Genomic DNA, 17,682 nt, shown 5'->3' with positions numbered 1-17,682 from the left:
CTAAAGCCTTATTCACACTGCAGGCCTTAATAATGCTCAAATCAGTTTGACTACAGACTGTCCAAACAAGTTGCAAATAACCAAATTTGACATTTTCATACAAGGCTACACTAGTTGTCATAGTGACAGGTTTGTGCAGTGGTGTTGGCTGATAAGACACAAGAACAACCAATAACTCAAGTTCTGTTGCAAGCTAAGGTGACATTTCCTGCCACTGACTTCTCAGTTGCTTTGAATGTTAAAAATCCTATGGTGGTAATACTTACTCAAAACACAATCTAATTTTCAAAACATGCTCTTTTTGGCTAGCCACAGTAACCTAGCTAGGTAGCCATTTAGCACAGTTGCCAATTTGTTTGTAAAGAAGCTTAGCTACCACCTCTTGTTAAACTGCCAGATCAGCTAGCAAGCAAAAAGTAGTACTTCATTTTACACCTAGTTACGCGTTAAAAAAGCTCATGAACAAAAGACTCACGACAAATTCCTTTAAATCCATATTTTTTTAATCATCCATAATGTGTTTTTTCAACAGGAATGTCAGTCCAAATGATTAAATAGACCATCAGTCAAGAAGCTTTTCTTTGATGTTGAGAGGACCAATAGACGCTTCTTGCTCCCACCGGAAATCTAGGAAGAGCAGAAAACCTTCCTGATTTGATTTATTAGGATCCATTATACTAGCTGTTGGTGTCGGCTTACTGGGGTCCGACATAACAAAACAGAAAGCAAGTCATTTACGCAGAAGGTGCACTTTTTTCCAGCCTAGCACTAGTTTGCAGCCAAGGGCTTACGTGAATCAAGTCTGTAAGTACTTGATTAGGACAAAGGTGTGCACCCCAGGTGCACATTTTTGTCCAGGAATGACAAACACTGGACTGTAGTGCACATGTACCTGGATCCGGTTCCCTTCTCATGCCACAGTCTGTGTCACAACAGCCACACACCTGGTCTTTCTTATTGGCCTCGCGCCATCTATTGAAAAGAGAGTGTTGCATATAGTACGTACAAGCAAAGTGCACACCCTGCCATATATACCCAGACTTACCCATTTGAGAAGGAACAAGCCTTGTTCTCATGATCAATAGGGGATGAAGCGGTTGTAGCTTTCAGGAGGCAGGTAATGTATAGCTGTTGAAATTGGTTGAAGTCTCAGCATTGGTACCACATAACAATTAGTACATTTGACATCAATTCAAAGCAACGTCATGTTGGGTACAATAAGCCATATTGGGCATAGCATACTTATTTTTGATTGAAGTGAATCAAAACAGCCAATTCTATAAATTTGGACATTCCGAAGCTAATTTGCAGAAGATCTCAGGATTAACTACTCACTGAGCCAGTGTTCACAACATGAAACCTAAAGGCTTCGATCTGGAACTGGAGCGCGTCATCCATGGTGCGAGGTATGAACTGGGACCTGGAGCCTGTCAGCTTGGTGTCAACCAGACAACTGAAGGCCACAAATATCAAAATTAGGCTACCTACACTGCTGAAATTCTGGAAGGATGCCATTCAAGGTGGCTGTTGATTTGAAGTGTGGGCAGGTGGAGGGAATGGGAAATGCTTTCCTTATCAGATTAAATCAAACGATTAGTCCGTGAACTAGATCAAGTACCTTAAAGGATACTCACCCACGGTTCTCGATGAAGGCATATCTTGGGACAGCGTTGGCATTTGGGATGACTGTGGCTACACAGTTGTCCACAAAGACTCGGAGGGGCACATGGAAGAACTGGACGACAGAAGCGTCAAAGTTCATATTATCTCCAAGGACGTACTCTTTGCTGGGTCTCTCCAACTGCCAGTTGTCTGCGAAGACAAGGCAACAGTAATGCTTATTCCAAGTCAGATAAACTAGAGCAGGGTCTGTACAGCAGCAGTGTGGTTTTATCATGGCAAATATAACTGCCATCCTTTTGTACTCTGGGGTAGCCACCTCATTCCAATAACTAAGCGGCGGTTACATTTGCCAGTTGGCAACACCATAGTTTACAAACAATTGCAGAGACAGCACTTAAGTCAATGCCTGTCAAGAGCAATGCCAATATGGCAAGGACAAGCAGTTACTAACCAGTCATTAGCCTCAGGGAGAAGTAGAGGAGCTCCTCTGCAACCTTAGTGGAGGCATAGGGATTCCAGGTGGGCTTCACTGAATCACTGCTCACATCATGATTTCTGTAAAGGAGTCTTTAAATGTGAAACCAAATGGCCAAGGAAGTGTATCCAAAGTAGATTGAACTGAAGAATAAAAAGTACCAACACAGGTGTAGTCAACTCACCTTTGATAGTGGCACTCAACCCAGACCACCACTTCTCTAGTCCGAACAATGGGGCTGCTGCCCAGGGTGGCTGGTGTATAACGGAGTGTGAAGACATAGACAAGTGAATCTTCAGTCATCTGGAATCAGAGCAGCAAACGGCATTGTAAGAAAATCAATGGCAGTCAACCTAGAAAAGTCATAACGATGCTAATGCTCAATGTTACCGTCAGAGTGCTGCCACATTCGTGCAGCTCAGTGACAAAGATCAGAACTTGAGCGGAAGCATCCTCCCCGGTGACAGCACAGCCTCCCAAGGTAAGATCCGCTGGGTAAATGAGTTGGCCGATACCGAGCAGATCTCGTTTGACTTCCACACGAGCAGCAGTCTCCCCACATTGAACTGCAATGCTACTGGCAGGTACAGCCAGCGGTCCCTGCTCAGCAATAGCCAACTGGACCTCTTTGACTGGATCTTCAGGATATCTCCAGGTCAAAGGCTCATTGAAGGTCTGCTTTGACTGGAGGAAAGGGTTTTGAACATGCGGTGTCTGGACCCTGGCGGGCCATTGCACAGGCCGTGGTTGAAATCTGGCTGGTTCTTGAACAGGCCTATACTGTGGAACTAATCTCCCAGGGGCATTTGCCACTTGGAGCTGAGATTCCGCTTCCCGATAAAGCTGCTGAACTGTAGCTGAACAGCCAAAGGTAAGAAGTAGAAGGAATGTAATACAGAGCGCCATTATTATCTAGTTTTTAGTTGCAATTGTACATATTTCTTTGACATTTGCAATAACTACAGTGTCTCTGAACAGCCATTTTGTATCCCTTTGTCTTAGTTTGACTCCACCCCTTGTTTGATTTACCTAATGATGTTCGAGACATGTTACACAGCTGCACATATACTACAATCTGAACTGGATGTATCTCATTACTGTCAAGTATCTTCATTTATAATAGGGATGGTCAACTCCAGTCCTCGGGGCCTGATTGGTGTCACACTTTTGCGCCAGCCCCAGCTAACACACCTGACTCCAATAATCAACTAATCATAATCTTTAGTTGAAAATACAATTAGTTTAATCAGCTGTGTTAGCTTGGGATGGGGAAGAAGTGTGACTTCACTCTGGCCACTGAGGACTGGAGTGGCCCATTCTTGATTTATAATGTCCTTGGACCAGTTTCCTGATAGCAATGGCATTTAGCCTTATGAGTTTTTTTAATGATGCATCTTTCCCACAACAGCCGAAGATGTAACACGTTTCCCACGGATCAATTCCTGTAGAGATATTACCAGCTTATGGTTGCAAATATTGAGGCAGGTTATTCTAATGCTTACCAAATAAAAATGCATTAAATCACACATTTTCCCCATTATGCGCTTTCGGCTACACATCATGAAATATATTGAGGCAAATTACAGACAGTCTACAATTGGCACATTAGAATATGAAATAGGCCCGCTCTTTATTTTAATGGTTGCGGTTTTCATTTGAAGAATAGTTTTATGTCATGTTTGTATCAATGGCAAAGACAACTTTTTTTGGTAGTCAACTTTGTTCTGAAGTTATCTGCAGTCACAGAGATAAGATAAACCATGTGATTCTATGTTTAGCGGAGATGATCTGTGTATAAAGTGACACGGGAGGCCAACAAATAATGTAAGGATGCAATGAGGCAAGCATTCGTTTATGAGTGTTATCAAGTGCACATTTAATAATGATGGTTTTGGAAACAGCTCATAGATTTAACTATGCTCCTACAAAGGTTCTAACAACGCACTTCGCCTTAAAACGCTTTTGGGAAACAAGGCAAAGGGATCTCCAACCCTGTTCTTGGAGCGCTACCCTACCCTCCTGTAGGTTTTCAATCCAACACCAGTTTTAGCTAACTTGACTAAATTTACTAACCAGCTAATTATTAGAATCAATTGTGCTACATTAGGGCTGGAGCCACGACTGACAGGACAGTCGCACTCCAGGAACAGAGTTGGAGACATTGGCGGATTGGCCTTCTGGCAATTCTGGCATATGCCAGATGGGCCGGACCACCTTTTATTCATGTGGATTGGTAAAAAAAAGAAGAAATAATATACTGCTCAAAAAATAACACAATGTAACAATGTAACTCCAAGTCAATCACACTTCTGTGAAATCAAACTGTCCACTTAGGAAGCAACGCTGATTGACAAAACATTTCACATGCTGTTGTGCAAATGGAATGGAAAACAGGTGGAAATTATAGGCAATTAGTAAGACACCCTCAATAAAGGAGTGGTTCTGCAGGTGGTGACCACAGACCCCTTCTCAGTTCCTGTGCTTCCTGGCTGATGTTTTGGGCACTTTTGAATGCTGGCGGTGCTTTCACTCTAGTGGTAGCATGAGACGGAGTCTACAACCCACACAAGTGGCTCAGGTAGTGCAGCTCATTCATGATGGCACATCAATGTGAGCTGTGGCAAGAAGGTTTGCTGTGTCTGTCAGCGTAGTGTCCAGAGCATGGAGGCGCTACCAGGAGACGTGGAGGAGGCCGTAGAAGGGCAACAACCCAGCACAGGACCGCTACCTCTGCCTTTGTGCAAGGAGGAGCACTGCCAGAGCCCTGCAAAATGACCTCCAGCAGGCCACAAATGTGCATGTGTCTGCTCAAACGGTCAGAAACAGACTCCATGAGGGTGGTATGAGGGCCCGACGTCCACAGGTGGGGGTTGTGCTTACAGCCCAACACCGTGCAGGACGTTTGGCATTTGCCAGAGAACACCAAGATTGGCAAATTTGCTACTGGCACCCTGTGTTCTTCACAGATGAAAGCAGGTTCACACTGAGCACATGTGACAGTCTGGAGACGCCGTGGAGAACGTTCTGCTGCCTGTAGTGTGGTTTTCCACTTTAATTTTGAGTGTGACTCCAAATCCAGACCTCCATGGGTTGATACATTTGATTTCAATTTAACATTTTTGTGTGATTATGTTGTCAGCACATTCAACTATGTAAAGAAATTATTTCATATGAATATTTCATTAATTCAGATCTAGGATGTGTTATTTTAGTGTTCCCTTTATTTTTTGAGCATTGTATATATTTCACCTTTATTTTACCAGGTAGGCTAGTTGAGAACAAGTTCTCATTTGCAACTGCCACTTGGCCAAGATAAAGCATAGCAGTTCGACACACAACACAGTTACACATGGAATAAACAAAGCATACTCAATAATACAGTTGAAAAATGGAAACCAAAAAGCCATATACAGTGAATGTAAGGGAGTTAAGGCAATAAATAGGCCATGGTGACAAATTAATTACAATATAGCAATTAATCACTGGAATGGTAGATGTGCAGAAGATGAATATGCAAGTAGAGACACTGGGGTGCAAAGGAACAAGATAAATAAATACAGTATGGGGATGAGGTAATTGGATGGGCTGTTTACAGATGGGCTATGTACAGGTGCAGTGATCTTTGAGCTGCTCTGACAGCTGGTGCTTAAAGCTAGTGAGGAAGATATGAGTCTCCAGATTCAGATTCTGGTGAGAATTTGTAAAAATAAAGATGCAATACTTTTGATTTTCAGTAAATACTGTGGACTTAGGTCATAAAATAATTATATCCAGCTGTTCGGAATGTTTAATTATTTCAATGCAAAAGCTTTCAAATGCGATTTGCTTAACCTTTCGTAGCAGAGCACTCACTGGGTGTAGCAAGTTAAACTCACCAATCTCTAGGCAACACTAAACCCATTATTACATTAATTAACCCTTATGGCTTTGCCTTTTGCAGTGCTAGACAAATATTACAACAGAAGCTTTATCAAAATGATTCAATAGAACATTTGAGGTTAACCAAGAACCTGACAGTGTTAAGTGTACGATAACAAAGTTCAGTTTTTTTACGCTTTTGAGTAATTTTTTGAAAAACTTTTTTTGATGGCTCTAATTTGCACCTCTGGGGTGTTGCGTCTGTCATTGTGTTCATCGCTCTCTGAATAATATACTCGCTCTCTGTGAAATAATTATAATGTTAAAGAAACATTTGAATGGTGAAAGCTGACCCAAGAGCAGCGCTGCCTTTCAATCCTATCCTCTTTTTCTTATAGATGACCACTAGCTTATAATGCCTTGTAAATTATAATGCATGTGTTTCCCCCTGCCCACATATCTGTGTTTAATATTAGACTACATATACAGCCAAAACATCAAGGACTGGCAGTACATCTGTGTGTTTCTCTTCCTCTCTCTCTTTTTTCTTCTATTGAAATTTGATATAACACCATCTGTGTTTGTCATAAAACGATGGGATTAGTTTTTGTGGATGCAGATAGATTTCCAGCATTGTGGTAAATCATTCTCTTGACTTTTATTCTGACATTTCACATTCTTGAAATAGAGTGGTGATCCTAACTGACCTAAGACAGAGAACTTTTACTAGGATTTAAATGTCAGGAATTGTGAAAAACTGAGATTAAATGTATTTGGCAAAGGTGTATGTAAACTTCCGACTTCAACTGTATATACAAAAGTATGTGGATGCCCCTTCAAATGAATGGATTTGGCTATTTCAGCCACACCAGTTGACAGGTGTATAAAATCGAGCACACAGCCATGCAATCTCCATAGACAAACATTGGCAGTAAAATGACTTTACTGAATAGCTCAGTGACTTAACGTGGCACCGTCATAGGATGCCACCTTTCCAACAAGTCAGTTTGTTAAATTTCTGCAAAGCTAAAGCTTCCACTGTAAGTGCTGTTATTGTGAAGTGGAAATGTCTAGGAGTAACAACGGCTCAGCCGTAAAGTGGTAGGCCACACAAGCTCACAGAACGGGACCACTGATTGCTGAAGCACGTAAAAATTGCCTGTCCTCGGCTGCAACACTCACTACCGAGTTCCAAACTGCCTCTGGAAGCAACCTCAGCACAATAGCTATTGCCCCGGAGCTTCATGAAATGGGTTTCCATGGCCGAGCACGCCTAAGATAACCATGTGCAAATCCAAGCGTCGGCTGGAGTGGTGTAAAGCTTGCCGCCATTGGACTCTGGAGCAGTGGAAATGCGTTCTATGGAGTGATGAATCATGCTTCACCATCTGGCAGTCTGACAGACTAATCTGGGTTCGGAGGATGCCAGGAGAATGCTACCTGCCACAATGCATAGTCCCGATTGTAAATTTTGGTGGGGGAGGAATAATGTTTTGGGGCTGTTTTTCATGGTTCGGTCGAGGCCCCTTCTTCCAGTGAAGTGAAATCTTAATGCTACAGCATACGATCACATTCTAGACGATTCTGTGCTTTCAACTTTGTGGCAACAGTTTGGGCAAAGCCTTTTCCTGGTTTAGCATGACAATACCCCCATGCACAAAGCGAGGTCTATACAAAAATGGTTTGTTGAGATCAGTGTGGAAGAACATGACTGGCCTGCACAGAGCCCTGACCTCAAATCCATCGATCACCTTTGCCATGAATTGGAACGCCAACTGCGAGCCAGGCCTAACCGGCCAACATCAGTGACCGACCTCACTTATGCCCTTGTGGCTGAATGGAAGCAAGTCTCCAGCAGTGTCTTCCCAGAAGAGTAGAAGCAAAGGGGGACCAACTCCATATTAATGCCCATGATTTTGGAATGAGATGTTTAACAAGTAGGTGTCCACATACTTTTGGTCATGTTGTGTGCATATATTATTTCATTTTTTTTTATACCAATCCACCCCAATAAAAGGTGGTCTGGCCCTTCTCGTCACAGTATCTCTGTGCATTCAAATTGCCATTGATAAAATGGCTATACCTGCCCTTACCATAACCCATACCACCACGGAGCTCTCTGCAAACCGCTCTCCCACACAATGCAATACACACCATCTGCCAAACTGTGATTAATCATTGAAGAGCACACTTCTCCACCATGCCAGTGGCCATCGAAGGTGAGCCTTTGCCCACTGAAGTTGTTCACGACGTGGAACTGCAGTCAGGTCAAGACCCTGGTGAGGATGACAAGCAAGCACATGAGCTTCCCTGAGATGGTTTCTGACAGTTTGTGCAGATATTCTTTGGTTGTGCAAACCTACAGTTTCATCAGCTGTCCAGGTGGCTGGTCTAAAACGCTGGTCAAATTCTCCAAAACAACATTGGAGGAGGTTTATGGTAGAGAAATGAACATAACATTTTATTGCAACAGCTCTGGTGGACATTCCCATGTCATTCCACGCTCCCTCAAAACATGAGACATCTGTGGCACTGTGTTGTGTGACAAAACTGCAAATGTTAGTGGTATTTTATTGTCCCCAGCAAGCACAAGGTGGACCTGTGTAATATCCATACTGTTAAATCTGCTTCTTGATATGCTACACCTGTCAGGTTGGATTATCTTGGCAAAGGAGAAATGCTCAGTAACAGGGATGTAAACAAATTTGTTCACAACAGTTTAGAAAAATAAGCTTTTTGTGAATATGCAACATTTCTGGGATCTTTTATTTCTGATCACTTTACATGTTGCGTTCATATTTTTGTTTAGTGTAAAAGGTTCAGTGATTTTCTACTTTGCCTAATATCTATGTGTTTATTCATTCACAACTAGGATGTTGCTGGGCACGGTACAGGCAGTGTGGTTCCCTGGTCTTCAGTTACCAGTGCAATGAGAAAGGATGCTAGGCTTAGCAGAGACAGCTCAGGGAATAATGCAGTGGAGGTAGGAAGAAAACAGAGAGAGTGACAGATGTCCTGCCAGTACTTCAATATGTAATAGTCATTAACAGTAGGGTAGGGGGGACACATATGACACAATCATCCTAATTATGTCTACAAACTACAAATTATAATGTGTGTTCTCTATGGTTGTTATTTGCTATTGTTATTTTACTGCTGCTCTCTAATTACTTGTTACATTTTATTTCTTCTTCTTATTCGTATTTAAAAAAAAATGTAAACTGCATTGTTAGTTAGGGGCTCGTTAGTAAGCATTTTACTGTAAAGGTCTAAAAAAATAATAATTCAGCCCTGGCAATTTAGCCCCCCCACTATCTGTGTTAGGCCTAGCATCATCAGAATCTGGTTCACTGTCTGTGCTAAGACCAACTAACACAGATAGTGGGGGGCTAAATTGCTAGGGCTGAATTTTTGTCCCAGTCCGCCCCTGGTTGAAGAGCCCTGCAGTAGACCTTCTGTTCCAAAAGGAAAAACAGAGCAATAATGCTAGTTCCTCTCAAAATCCACCGTCATGTGACCTTTCAATAGTAGATAACATTCAGCTAATGGGGAGGCCAACACAACATAATTACTAGGCTACTGACAGGAAACTAACAAGCTAGGAAGTAAATAAAGGGCTCGCAGTTTAACTTCCTCCTCTTACTGGACCAGTGTGACATTAAACTGTCAATTAAGTCAGAAAGAAGCCTGGAAAGAATAGATTTCCCAGGATGCAGATTGTGAGATACTGTCACAATCAAGTCCCTAGGGCATCATTAACATTTCATTTCCCAATGTATGTGTTGAGCAATCATTGCAGTAGTTTCAAACTCAATGAATTAGTGGTGTATGGGTTAAAACAGAGGGAGAGGAAAACAAAAGCAAGGCAGCTACAGAGCTTGGTAATGTACTTCAGACTACAGACTTGACTAACTTGATTTAAATGTCTTGGCCCCCTAGGGAGCATAGGGCATCCACCATGGCTCTTTACCTCACTCTCCTCTGTGCAAGGTCTTGCTTCTACAGTTATTTTCTGTCCCTCCCTGCTTTCTTTTTTGGTGTGCGTTGTAGTCCAGTGTGCGTTGTAGTCCAGTGTGCGTTGTAGGCCAGTGTGCGTTGTAGTCCACTGTGCATTGTAGACCAGTGTGCGTTGTAGACCAGTGTGTGTTGTAGACCAGTGTGCGTTGTAGTCCAGTGTGCGTTGTAGTCCAGTGTGCGTTGTGATCCAGTCAGGGCCGGATCACCGAATGGGCACGCATATGATAGCAAGATTTGTAGAATTGCAGGAAATTACCTTTAAAACTGCAATGTTCTCTCTCAACCTCATGGCAAAAATGTGTAGAAAATCAGAACATGTGCCTTAAAACAGCATCATGCTGTGGGAATGTTTTTCAGCAGCAGGGACTGGAAGACTAATCAGCATTGGGGGAAAGATGAACGGAGCAAAGTACAGAGAGATCCTTGATGAAAACCTGCTCCAGAGCGCTGACTGGGGTGAAGGTACACCTTCCATCAGTGCAACGACTCTAAGCACACAGCCAACACAATACAGGAGTGGCTTCGGGGCTAATCTCTGAATATCATTGATTGTCCCTGTCAGAGCCCGGTCTAGAACCTGATCGAACATTTCTGGAGACACCTGAAAACAGCTGTGCAGCGTCACCATCCAACCTGACAAAGCTTGAGAGGATCTGCAGAGAAGAATGGGAAAAACTCCCCAGATACAAGTGTGCCAAACTTGTAGCGTCATACCCAAGAAGACTCGAGGCTGTAATTGCTGACTAAGTACTTAGTAAAGGGTCTGAATACTTACATTATGTAAATGTGATATTTCAGATTTTAATGTTTAAGACATTTGCAAACAAATCTAAAAACCTGTTGTTGCTTTGTCATTATGGGGTATTGTGTGTAGATGAATGAGGGAAAAAAATATTTAATCCATTTTAAAATAAGGCTGTAATGTAACAAAATGTGGGAAAAGTTAAGTGGTCTGAATACTTTCCAAAGGCACTCTATCTTTATACTGTACTGTCTGCTATTATGGGTCTTTAGGACCGTGATGGCGACAGATGTGCCCTCTCACGCTATGGTCCTTGCCTGACTCTCTCCCATGTGTTCTCTCTAATATGTGACTCACAACCTGGATTCGGTCTTATGTAGCAACATTTTAAGTTCTGTTTTTTTACATTGGATAAAAATAGAGACTCAGTGCTAACAAATTGTATATCATACACTGTAATGGAGGAAACAATGGGAAAGTAATTCTGCGTTGAAAGTTGATCAACTTGTAAACTCACTTTTGAGAAAATTGTCTTTCAATGTTTTGGTACTACTATTGGAGAGCCCTTCTTTGTCTACACCCATTCAGCATTGTTCACACCCTCTTAAGCCTTAGCCCCACCCATCTCCTTAAGGGTTGATCCATGCGTTCTGTACTAACTTGCCAGCTACTTCCAGACATCTAAGAGAGAAAACAGCTCACTGAATATTACTCACCCTTGCAGAGCTGGTTAGGCTGTTATGTTATCAAGATCGTTGCTGACTGCAACTGTGCTGTCAGATTGTCCGTTGGTAAATTCAGAGCATTTCACGTTCAGAGCGCACACTGGACGCTCTGGCCAATAAGTAGGGTTGTTCCGAAAGCTCTGACATCACAACGACAGTCAAGCATCCAAGCTAACTGGCTAACATTGGCTAGCTACTTCCAGACACATAATGAGAGAACACCCCACTCTGACCATTTTACTTGCCCTAGCAGAGCTGGTTAGGCAGTTTTCATGTTATCCAGAGTGTTGGTGACTAACTGCTGCTGGCAACAATTGAATTAAGCTTTGTTGCCAATGTTTACTGACACCGGACATATTCAAAGGGTGTTGGGCGTTCAAAAATGCATCAGTTATACTGAGCTCTAGCTAAACAATGGATCATAATCACAACTCATGATGTTACTACCCTGCATGAATCTGCAGGTAGCTAACCAACAAGGTTCTATGGCTATAACGTAAATTCACGTAAACTCGCACATCGCCTTGGTCCGTACAATTGCCCTTGTTTTAGTGCCCCAAAAACGTAATACTTCCAGATCAACTGTAATGTCAATACCACTGTAAAGCACAATTTCTCCCCTTTCCAACAAAATGAATGACATGATCTAAACGCTGCCCGTTTCTGCATAATTCAAGCAGGCAATGAGCCCCGTGGGGTCTTTAAAAAAATGGCGGGTGGGGAAGCGAAACTAATGCATGATAGTGAGGAGGAGAGATGTCGTGTGGGAAAATAGCTTTTTTTCACTCGATCTGTCCAACTTATCACCTTATCGCCTCTAAAATGTAAATAAAACACTATAAAGAGTTTATATAATGTGTCATTACATACCTATTTGAAGGTTTGTGTCGAATTCGAATGGGGTTTTTAGGGCGGTGCTAAAGTGATCTTAGAAGTAAGAAGTTAATCAGCCTGTCATCTCAGATTTTCAAAATATGCTTTACAGCCAAAGCTAGACAAGCATTTGTGTAAAATTATCATAGACTAGCATAGCATTATGCCTTGCTAGCAGCAGACAACCTTGTCACGAAAATCAGAAAAGCAATCAAATGAAATCGTTTACCTTTGATGAACTTCGGATTTTTTCACTCACGAGACTACCAGGTAGATAGCCAAAGTTCATTTTTTCCCAAAAGATTATTTTTGTAGGCGAAATAGCTCCGTTTGTCCTTCACATTTGGCTGAGAAATCGCCCGGAAATTGCAGTCACGAAAACGGCGAAAAATATTCCAAATTAGCTCCAGAAATCTTCTTATGGATGGGTGTCCCTGTGCAGGAACCAAATCAGCGGAAATTTTAGAGCGCCACCTATAGTTTTTGATAAAACTCAAACTTTCATTAAAACACACATGCAAGGTACTGAATTAAAGCTACACTCGTTGTGAATCTAGCCACCAAGTCAGATTTGTAAAATGCTTTTCGGCGAAAGCATGAGAAGCTATTATCTGATAGCATGCACCCCCCAAAAAACCTGAACGTCACCTAAACAACAGATTTTGCGGTAGCCGGCGCTACACAAAACGCAGAAATAAAATATAAAACATTCATTACCTTTGACGAGCTTCTTTGTTGGCACTCCTATATGTCCCATAAACATCACAATTGGGTCTTTTTTCCGATTAAATCCGTCATTGTATAGATAAAATGTCATTTTATGAAGCCCGGTCTGATCCAGGAAAATTCCCCTTTACAAGACGCAATGTCACTTTTTAAAATTACAAAAGTTGCCTATAAACTTTTACAAATCACTTCAAACTACTTTTCTAAACCAACTTTAGGTATTAATAAACGTTAATAATATATCAAATTGATCACGGGGTGATCTGTATTCGATAGCAGCAAGTCTTGAAATCATCGTCCATGTTTTCACTTTCATAACATCCTGCGGTGCGCCCCAAGACAGGAAGTGCCTATACGTCATCTAACCAAGGATAAAGCAGCCATGAAATGCCAGTACTGGCGACATCGTGTGGAAGCTGTAGGTATTCTAATGGGAGCCTAATTTATTTTCTGGCGCCTTAGACAATACATTGACTGGCGGATGAATATTTTTTGTGTGTTTTTGGTGAACAGTTTTCCCAGGGATTTTTACTCCTAAACACGTTCTGTTATAGCCACAGACACGATTTAACCAGTTTTAGAGACTTCAGAGTGTTTTCTATACACACATACTTATCATATGCATATACTATATTCCTGGCATGAGTAGCAGGACTTTGAAATGTTGCGCGATTTTTAACAAAAAGTTGCGAAAAGCTGCGAAAGTTCGCATCATCCCAAACAGGATAATATCGACAGAAACATGGCAAACGTTGTTTATAATCAATCCTCAAGGTGTTTTTCTAATATCTATTCGATAATATATCCGTCGGGACAATTCGTTTTTCAGTAGGACCGATTGAAGTAATGGCTACTGCTGTATTTTACACGAGAGTCACCCTGGGAGCCATCATGTGACCACTTACGCAATGTAGCCGCCTACGGCTATTAAATGCATAAAACTACGCCACAATGCTGTAGACACCTTGGGGAATACGTAGAAAGCGTAAGCTCATTGATAGGACATTCACAGCTCATTGGGACTCATTGGAACGCAGCACTTTCAAAATATGGGGCACTTCCGGATTGGATTTTTCTCAGGCTTTCGCCTGCAAAATCAGTTCTGTTGTACTCACAGACAATATATTTACAGTTTTGGAAATGATAGAGTGTTTTCTATCCAAAGCTGTCAATTATATGCATATTCTAGCATCTTGTCCTGACAAAATATCCTGTTTAAAACGGGAACGTTTTTTTCCCAAAAATGAAAATACTGCCCCCTAGTACCAACAGGTTTTAAGAACTAATTATTATTTACATTGACGGCCTACCTAAAGGCAAAAGGCCTCTGGTGGGGATGGGGGCTGGAATTTAAAAATATATATATAATGCAATAATAATATAGGACAAGACGCCATCAAGACAAGAGAGACAACACAACACTACATAAAGAGAGACCTAAGAAAACAACATTGCAAGGCAGCAACACAGACAACAGCACAAAGGGCATGAAGGTAGAGATAACAATACATCATGCAAAGCAGCTACAGCTCATCTTTGAATGAAGAGATTGAGATAAAACTGTCCAGTTTCAGTGTTTGTTGCAGCTCATTCCAGTCGCTAGCTGCAGCGAACTGAAAAGACGAGCGACCCAGGGATGTGTGTGCATTGGGGACCTTTAACAGAATGTACTGTCAGAACGGGTGATGTATGTGGAGGATGAGGGCTGCAGTAGATATCTCAGATAGGGGGGAGTGAGGCCTAAGAGGGTTTTATAAATAAGCATCAACCAGTGGGTCTTGCGACGGGTATACAGAGATGACCAGTTTACAGAGAAGTGTAGAGTGCAGTGATGTGTCCTATAAGGATCATTGGTGGCACATCTGATGGCCGAATGGTAAAGAACATCTAGCCGCTCAAGAGCACCCTTACCTGCCGATCTATAAACTACATCTCCGTAATCTAGCATGGGTAGGATGGTCATCTGAATCAGGGTAAGTTTGGCAGCTGGGGTGAAAGAGGAGTGATTACGATAAAAGAAACCAAGAATAGATTAAACTTTAGCCTCCAGCATTGATATGAGCTGAGAGAAGGACAGTGTACCATCTAGCCATACTCCCAAGTACTTGTATGAGGTGACTCAAACTCTAAACCCTCAGAGGTAGTAATCACACCTGTGGGGAGAGGGGCATTCTTCTTACCAAACCACATTACCTTTGTTATGGAGGTGTTCAGAACAAGGTTAAGGGCATATAAAGCTTGTTGGACACTAAGAAAGCTTTGTTGTAGAGCGTTTAACACAAAATCCAGGGAGGGGCAAGCTGAGTATAAGGCTGTATCATCTGCATGTAAATGGATGACAGAGCTACCTACTGCCTGAGCTATGTTGTTTATGTAAATTGAGAAGAGTGTGGGGCCTAGGATTGAGCCTTGGGGTACTCCCTTGGTGACAGGCAGTGGCTGAGATAGCAGATGTTCTGACTTTATACACTGCACTCTTTGAGAGAGGTAGTTAGCAAACCAGGCCAAAGACCCCTCAGAGACACCAATACACCTTAGCCCTGCCCCCAAGAATGAAATGGTCTACCATATCAAAAGCTTTGGCCAAGTCAATAAAAATAGCAGCATAACATTGCTTAGAATCAAGGGCAATGGTGTCATCATTGAGAACCTTTAAGTTTGCAGTGACACATCCATAACCTGAACAGAAAAAGGATTACATACCAGAAAGAATACTATAGACACCAAGAAAGCCAGTCTGTTGATTATTGACATGTTTTTCCAACACTTTTCATTAACAGGGCACAATAGATATAGCCCTAACACAGTTAGCATCAGCTTGATCTCCCCTTTAAATAAAGGATGAACCGTGGCTGCCTTCCAAGCAATGGGAACCTCCCCAGAAAGGAGTAACCTGTTAAAAAGGTCAGAGATAGGCTTGGCGATGATAGAGGCAGCAACCTTAAAGAATAAAGCGTCAAACCATCTGAACAATATGTTTTTTGGGGGTCAAGATTAAGAAGCTCCTTTAGCACCTCTGACTCAGTGACCGCATGCAGGGAGAAACTTCGTAGTGGGGCAGGGGGAAAAGAGGGAGGAGCATCGGGGCGAGTCGCATTAGAAGGGGTTGGCCATCAGGAAATGTTGGACAGGCAAGGGGGCATGGCTGAGTCAAATAGGAATCCTGACTTAATGAAGTGGTGATTAAAGAGCTCAGCCATGTGCTTCTTGTCAGTAACAACCACATCATCAATATTACGGGACATGGAGAGGATCTATGAGGAGAAGGGTTTATTCTCCAGGTACGTTTTCCAGAACTTCTTGGGGTTAGACCCACAGAGAGAGAACTGCTAACTAACTAACTAACTTTGGCCTTCCAAATAGCCTGAGTTCACTTATTTCTCAATTGCCTGAATGAGAGCCAGTCAGCCTGAGTATGCTTGTGCTGAGCCTTTCACCAAATGCAATTCTTGAGATGGAGTAAATCTGCAACATCACGGTCGAACCAGAGGCTGAACCTGTTTTTAATTCTCATTTACTTTATGGGGGCGTGTTTGTTAACAATACCATTGAAAATATAATTTAAAAAAAGGTCCAATTGTCTTTGACAGAGGGGATCGAGCTGATTCTATTCCATTTTACAGAGGCCAGTTCGTGAAGGCTGTATCACATCCGGCCGTGATTGGGAGTCCCCTAGGGCGGCTCACAATTGGCCCAGCGTCATTCGGGTCATCCGGTAGGCCGTCATTGTAAATAAGAATCTGTTCTTAACTGACTTGTCTAGTGAAATTAAAAAATAAATTTAAAATAAAAATACATTTAAAATAAATGAAGGAAGGAAGGCCATGTAAGTTTTTTAGCAAATCAGGACAGGTTGTTTCCCTGAGCAGCCATTATGAACACACTTTTAGACCAACAGTGCAGAATTGGACTTCACCATAGGCCAGTGGTCCCTACCCCCTGGACACCGGCCAAATTGTAATTAATAAACAACAACTGCACAGGATCGGTACATCCAAACATCACACCTGTGGGACAGGTACAGGATGGCAACAACAACTGCCCGAGTTACACCAGTTACACCCTCCATCGGTGCTCAGACTGTCTGCAATAGGCTGAGAGAGGCTGGACTGAGTGCTTATAGGCCTGTTGTAAGGCAGGTCCTCACCAGACATCACCGGCATCAACGTCGCCTGTGGGCACAAACCCACCGTCAATGGACCAGACAGGACTGGCAAAAAGTGCTCTACACTGACGAATTGTGGTTTTGTCTCACCATAGCTGATAATCGGATTCACGTTTATCGTCAAAGGAATGAGTGTTACACAGTGGCCTGTACTCTGGAGCGGGATCGAATTGGAGGTGGAGAGTCCGTCATGGTCTGGGGAGGTGTGTCACAGCATCATCGGACTTAGCTTGTTGTCATTGCAGGCAATCTCAACGCTGTGCATTACAGGGAAGACATCCTCCTCCCTTGTGTGGTACCCTTCTTGCAGGCTCATCCTGACATGACCCTCCAGCAGACACCAGCCATACTGCTCGTTCTGTGCATGATTTCCTGCAAGCCAGGTATGTGAGTGTTCTGCCATGTCCAGCGAAGAGCCCGGATCTCAATCTTGTTGAGCACGTCTGGGACCTGTTTGATCGGAGGGGAGGGCTAAGGT

The 17,682-nt window shown here is 42.6% G+C and overlaps 1 protein-coding gene across 1 annotated transcript; it reads right to left on the bottom strand.

Annotated features, from left to right (window-relative positions):
• Positions 1 to 488: 488 nt before the first annotated feature.
• LOC118358756 (zona pellucida sperm-binding protein 3-like) lies at positions 489 to 3,137 on the bottom strand. The gene is made up of 8 exons (XM_035736684.2): positions 2,489 to 3,137; positions 2,283 to 2,401; positions 2,075 to 2,178; positions 1,635 to 1,812; positions 1,336 to 1,453; positions 1,046 to 1,128; positions 893 to 972; positions 489 to 627 (listed from the first exon to the last, which is right to left on the bottom strand). Exons 1-8 carry the CDS (start codon positions 3,002 to 3,004, stop codon positions 563 to 565), a joined length of 1,263 nt encoding a protein of 420 aa, XP_035592577.2. The 5' UTR covers positions 3,005 to 3,137; the 3' UTR covers positions 489 to 562.
• Between the last annotated feature and the right edge of the window lie 14,545 nt (positions 3,138 to 17,682).

The sequence above is a fragment of the Oncorhynchus keta genome, chromosome 26, assembly GCF_023373465.1.
Source record: "Oncorhynchus keta strain PuntledgeMale-10-30-2019 chromosome 26, Oket_V2, whole genome shotgun sequence".
In the NCBI taxonomy this organism is placed as follows: domain Eukaryota; kingdom Metazoa; phylum Chordata; class Actinopteri; order Salmoniformes; family Salmonidae; genus Oncorhynchus; species Oncorhynchus keta.
The sequence above is the reverse complement of the archived record's forward strand: the minus strand, read 5'-3'. Positions and strand labels throughout refer to the sequence as shown.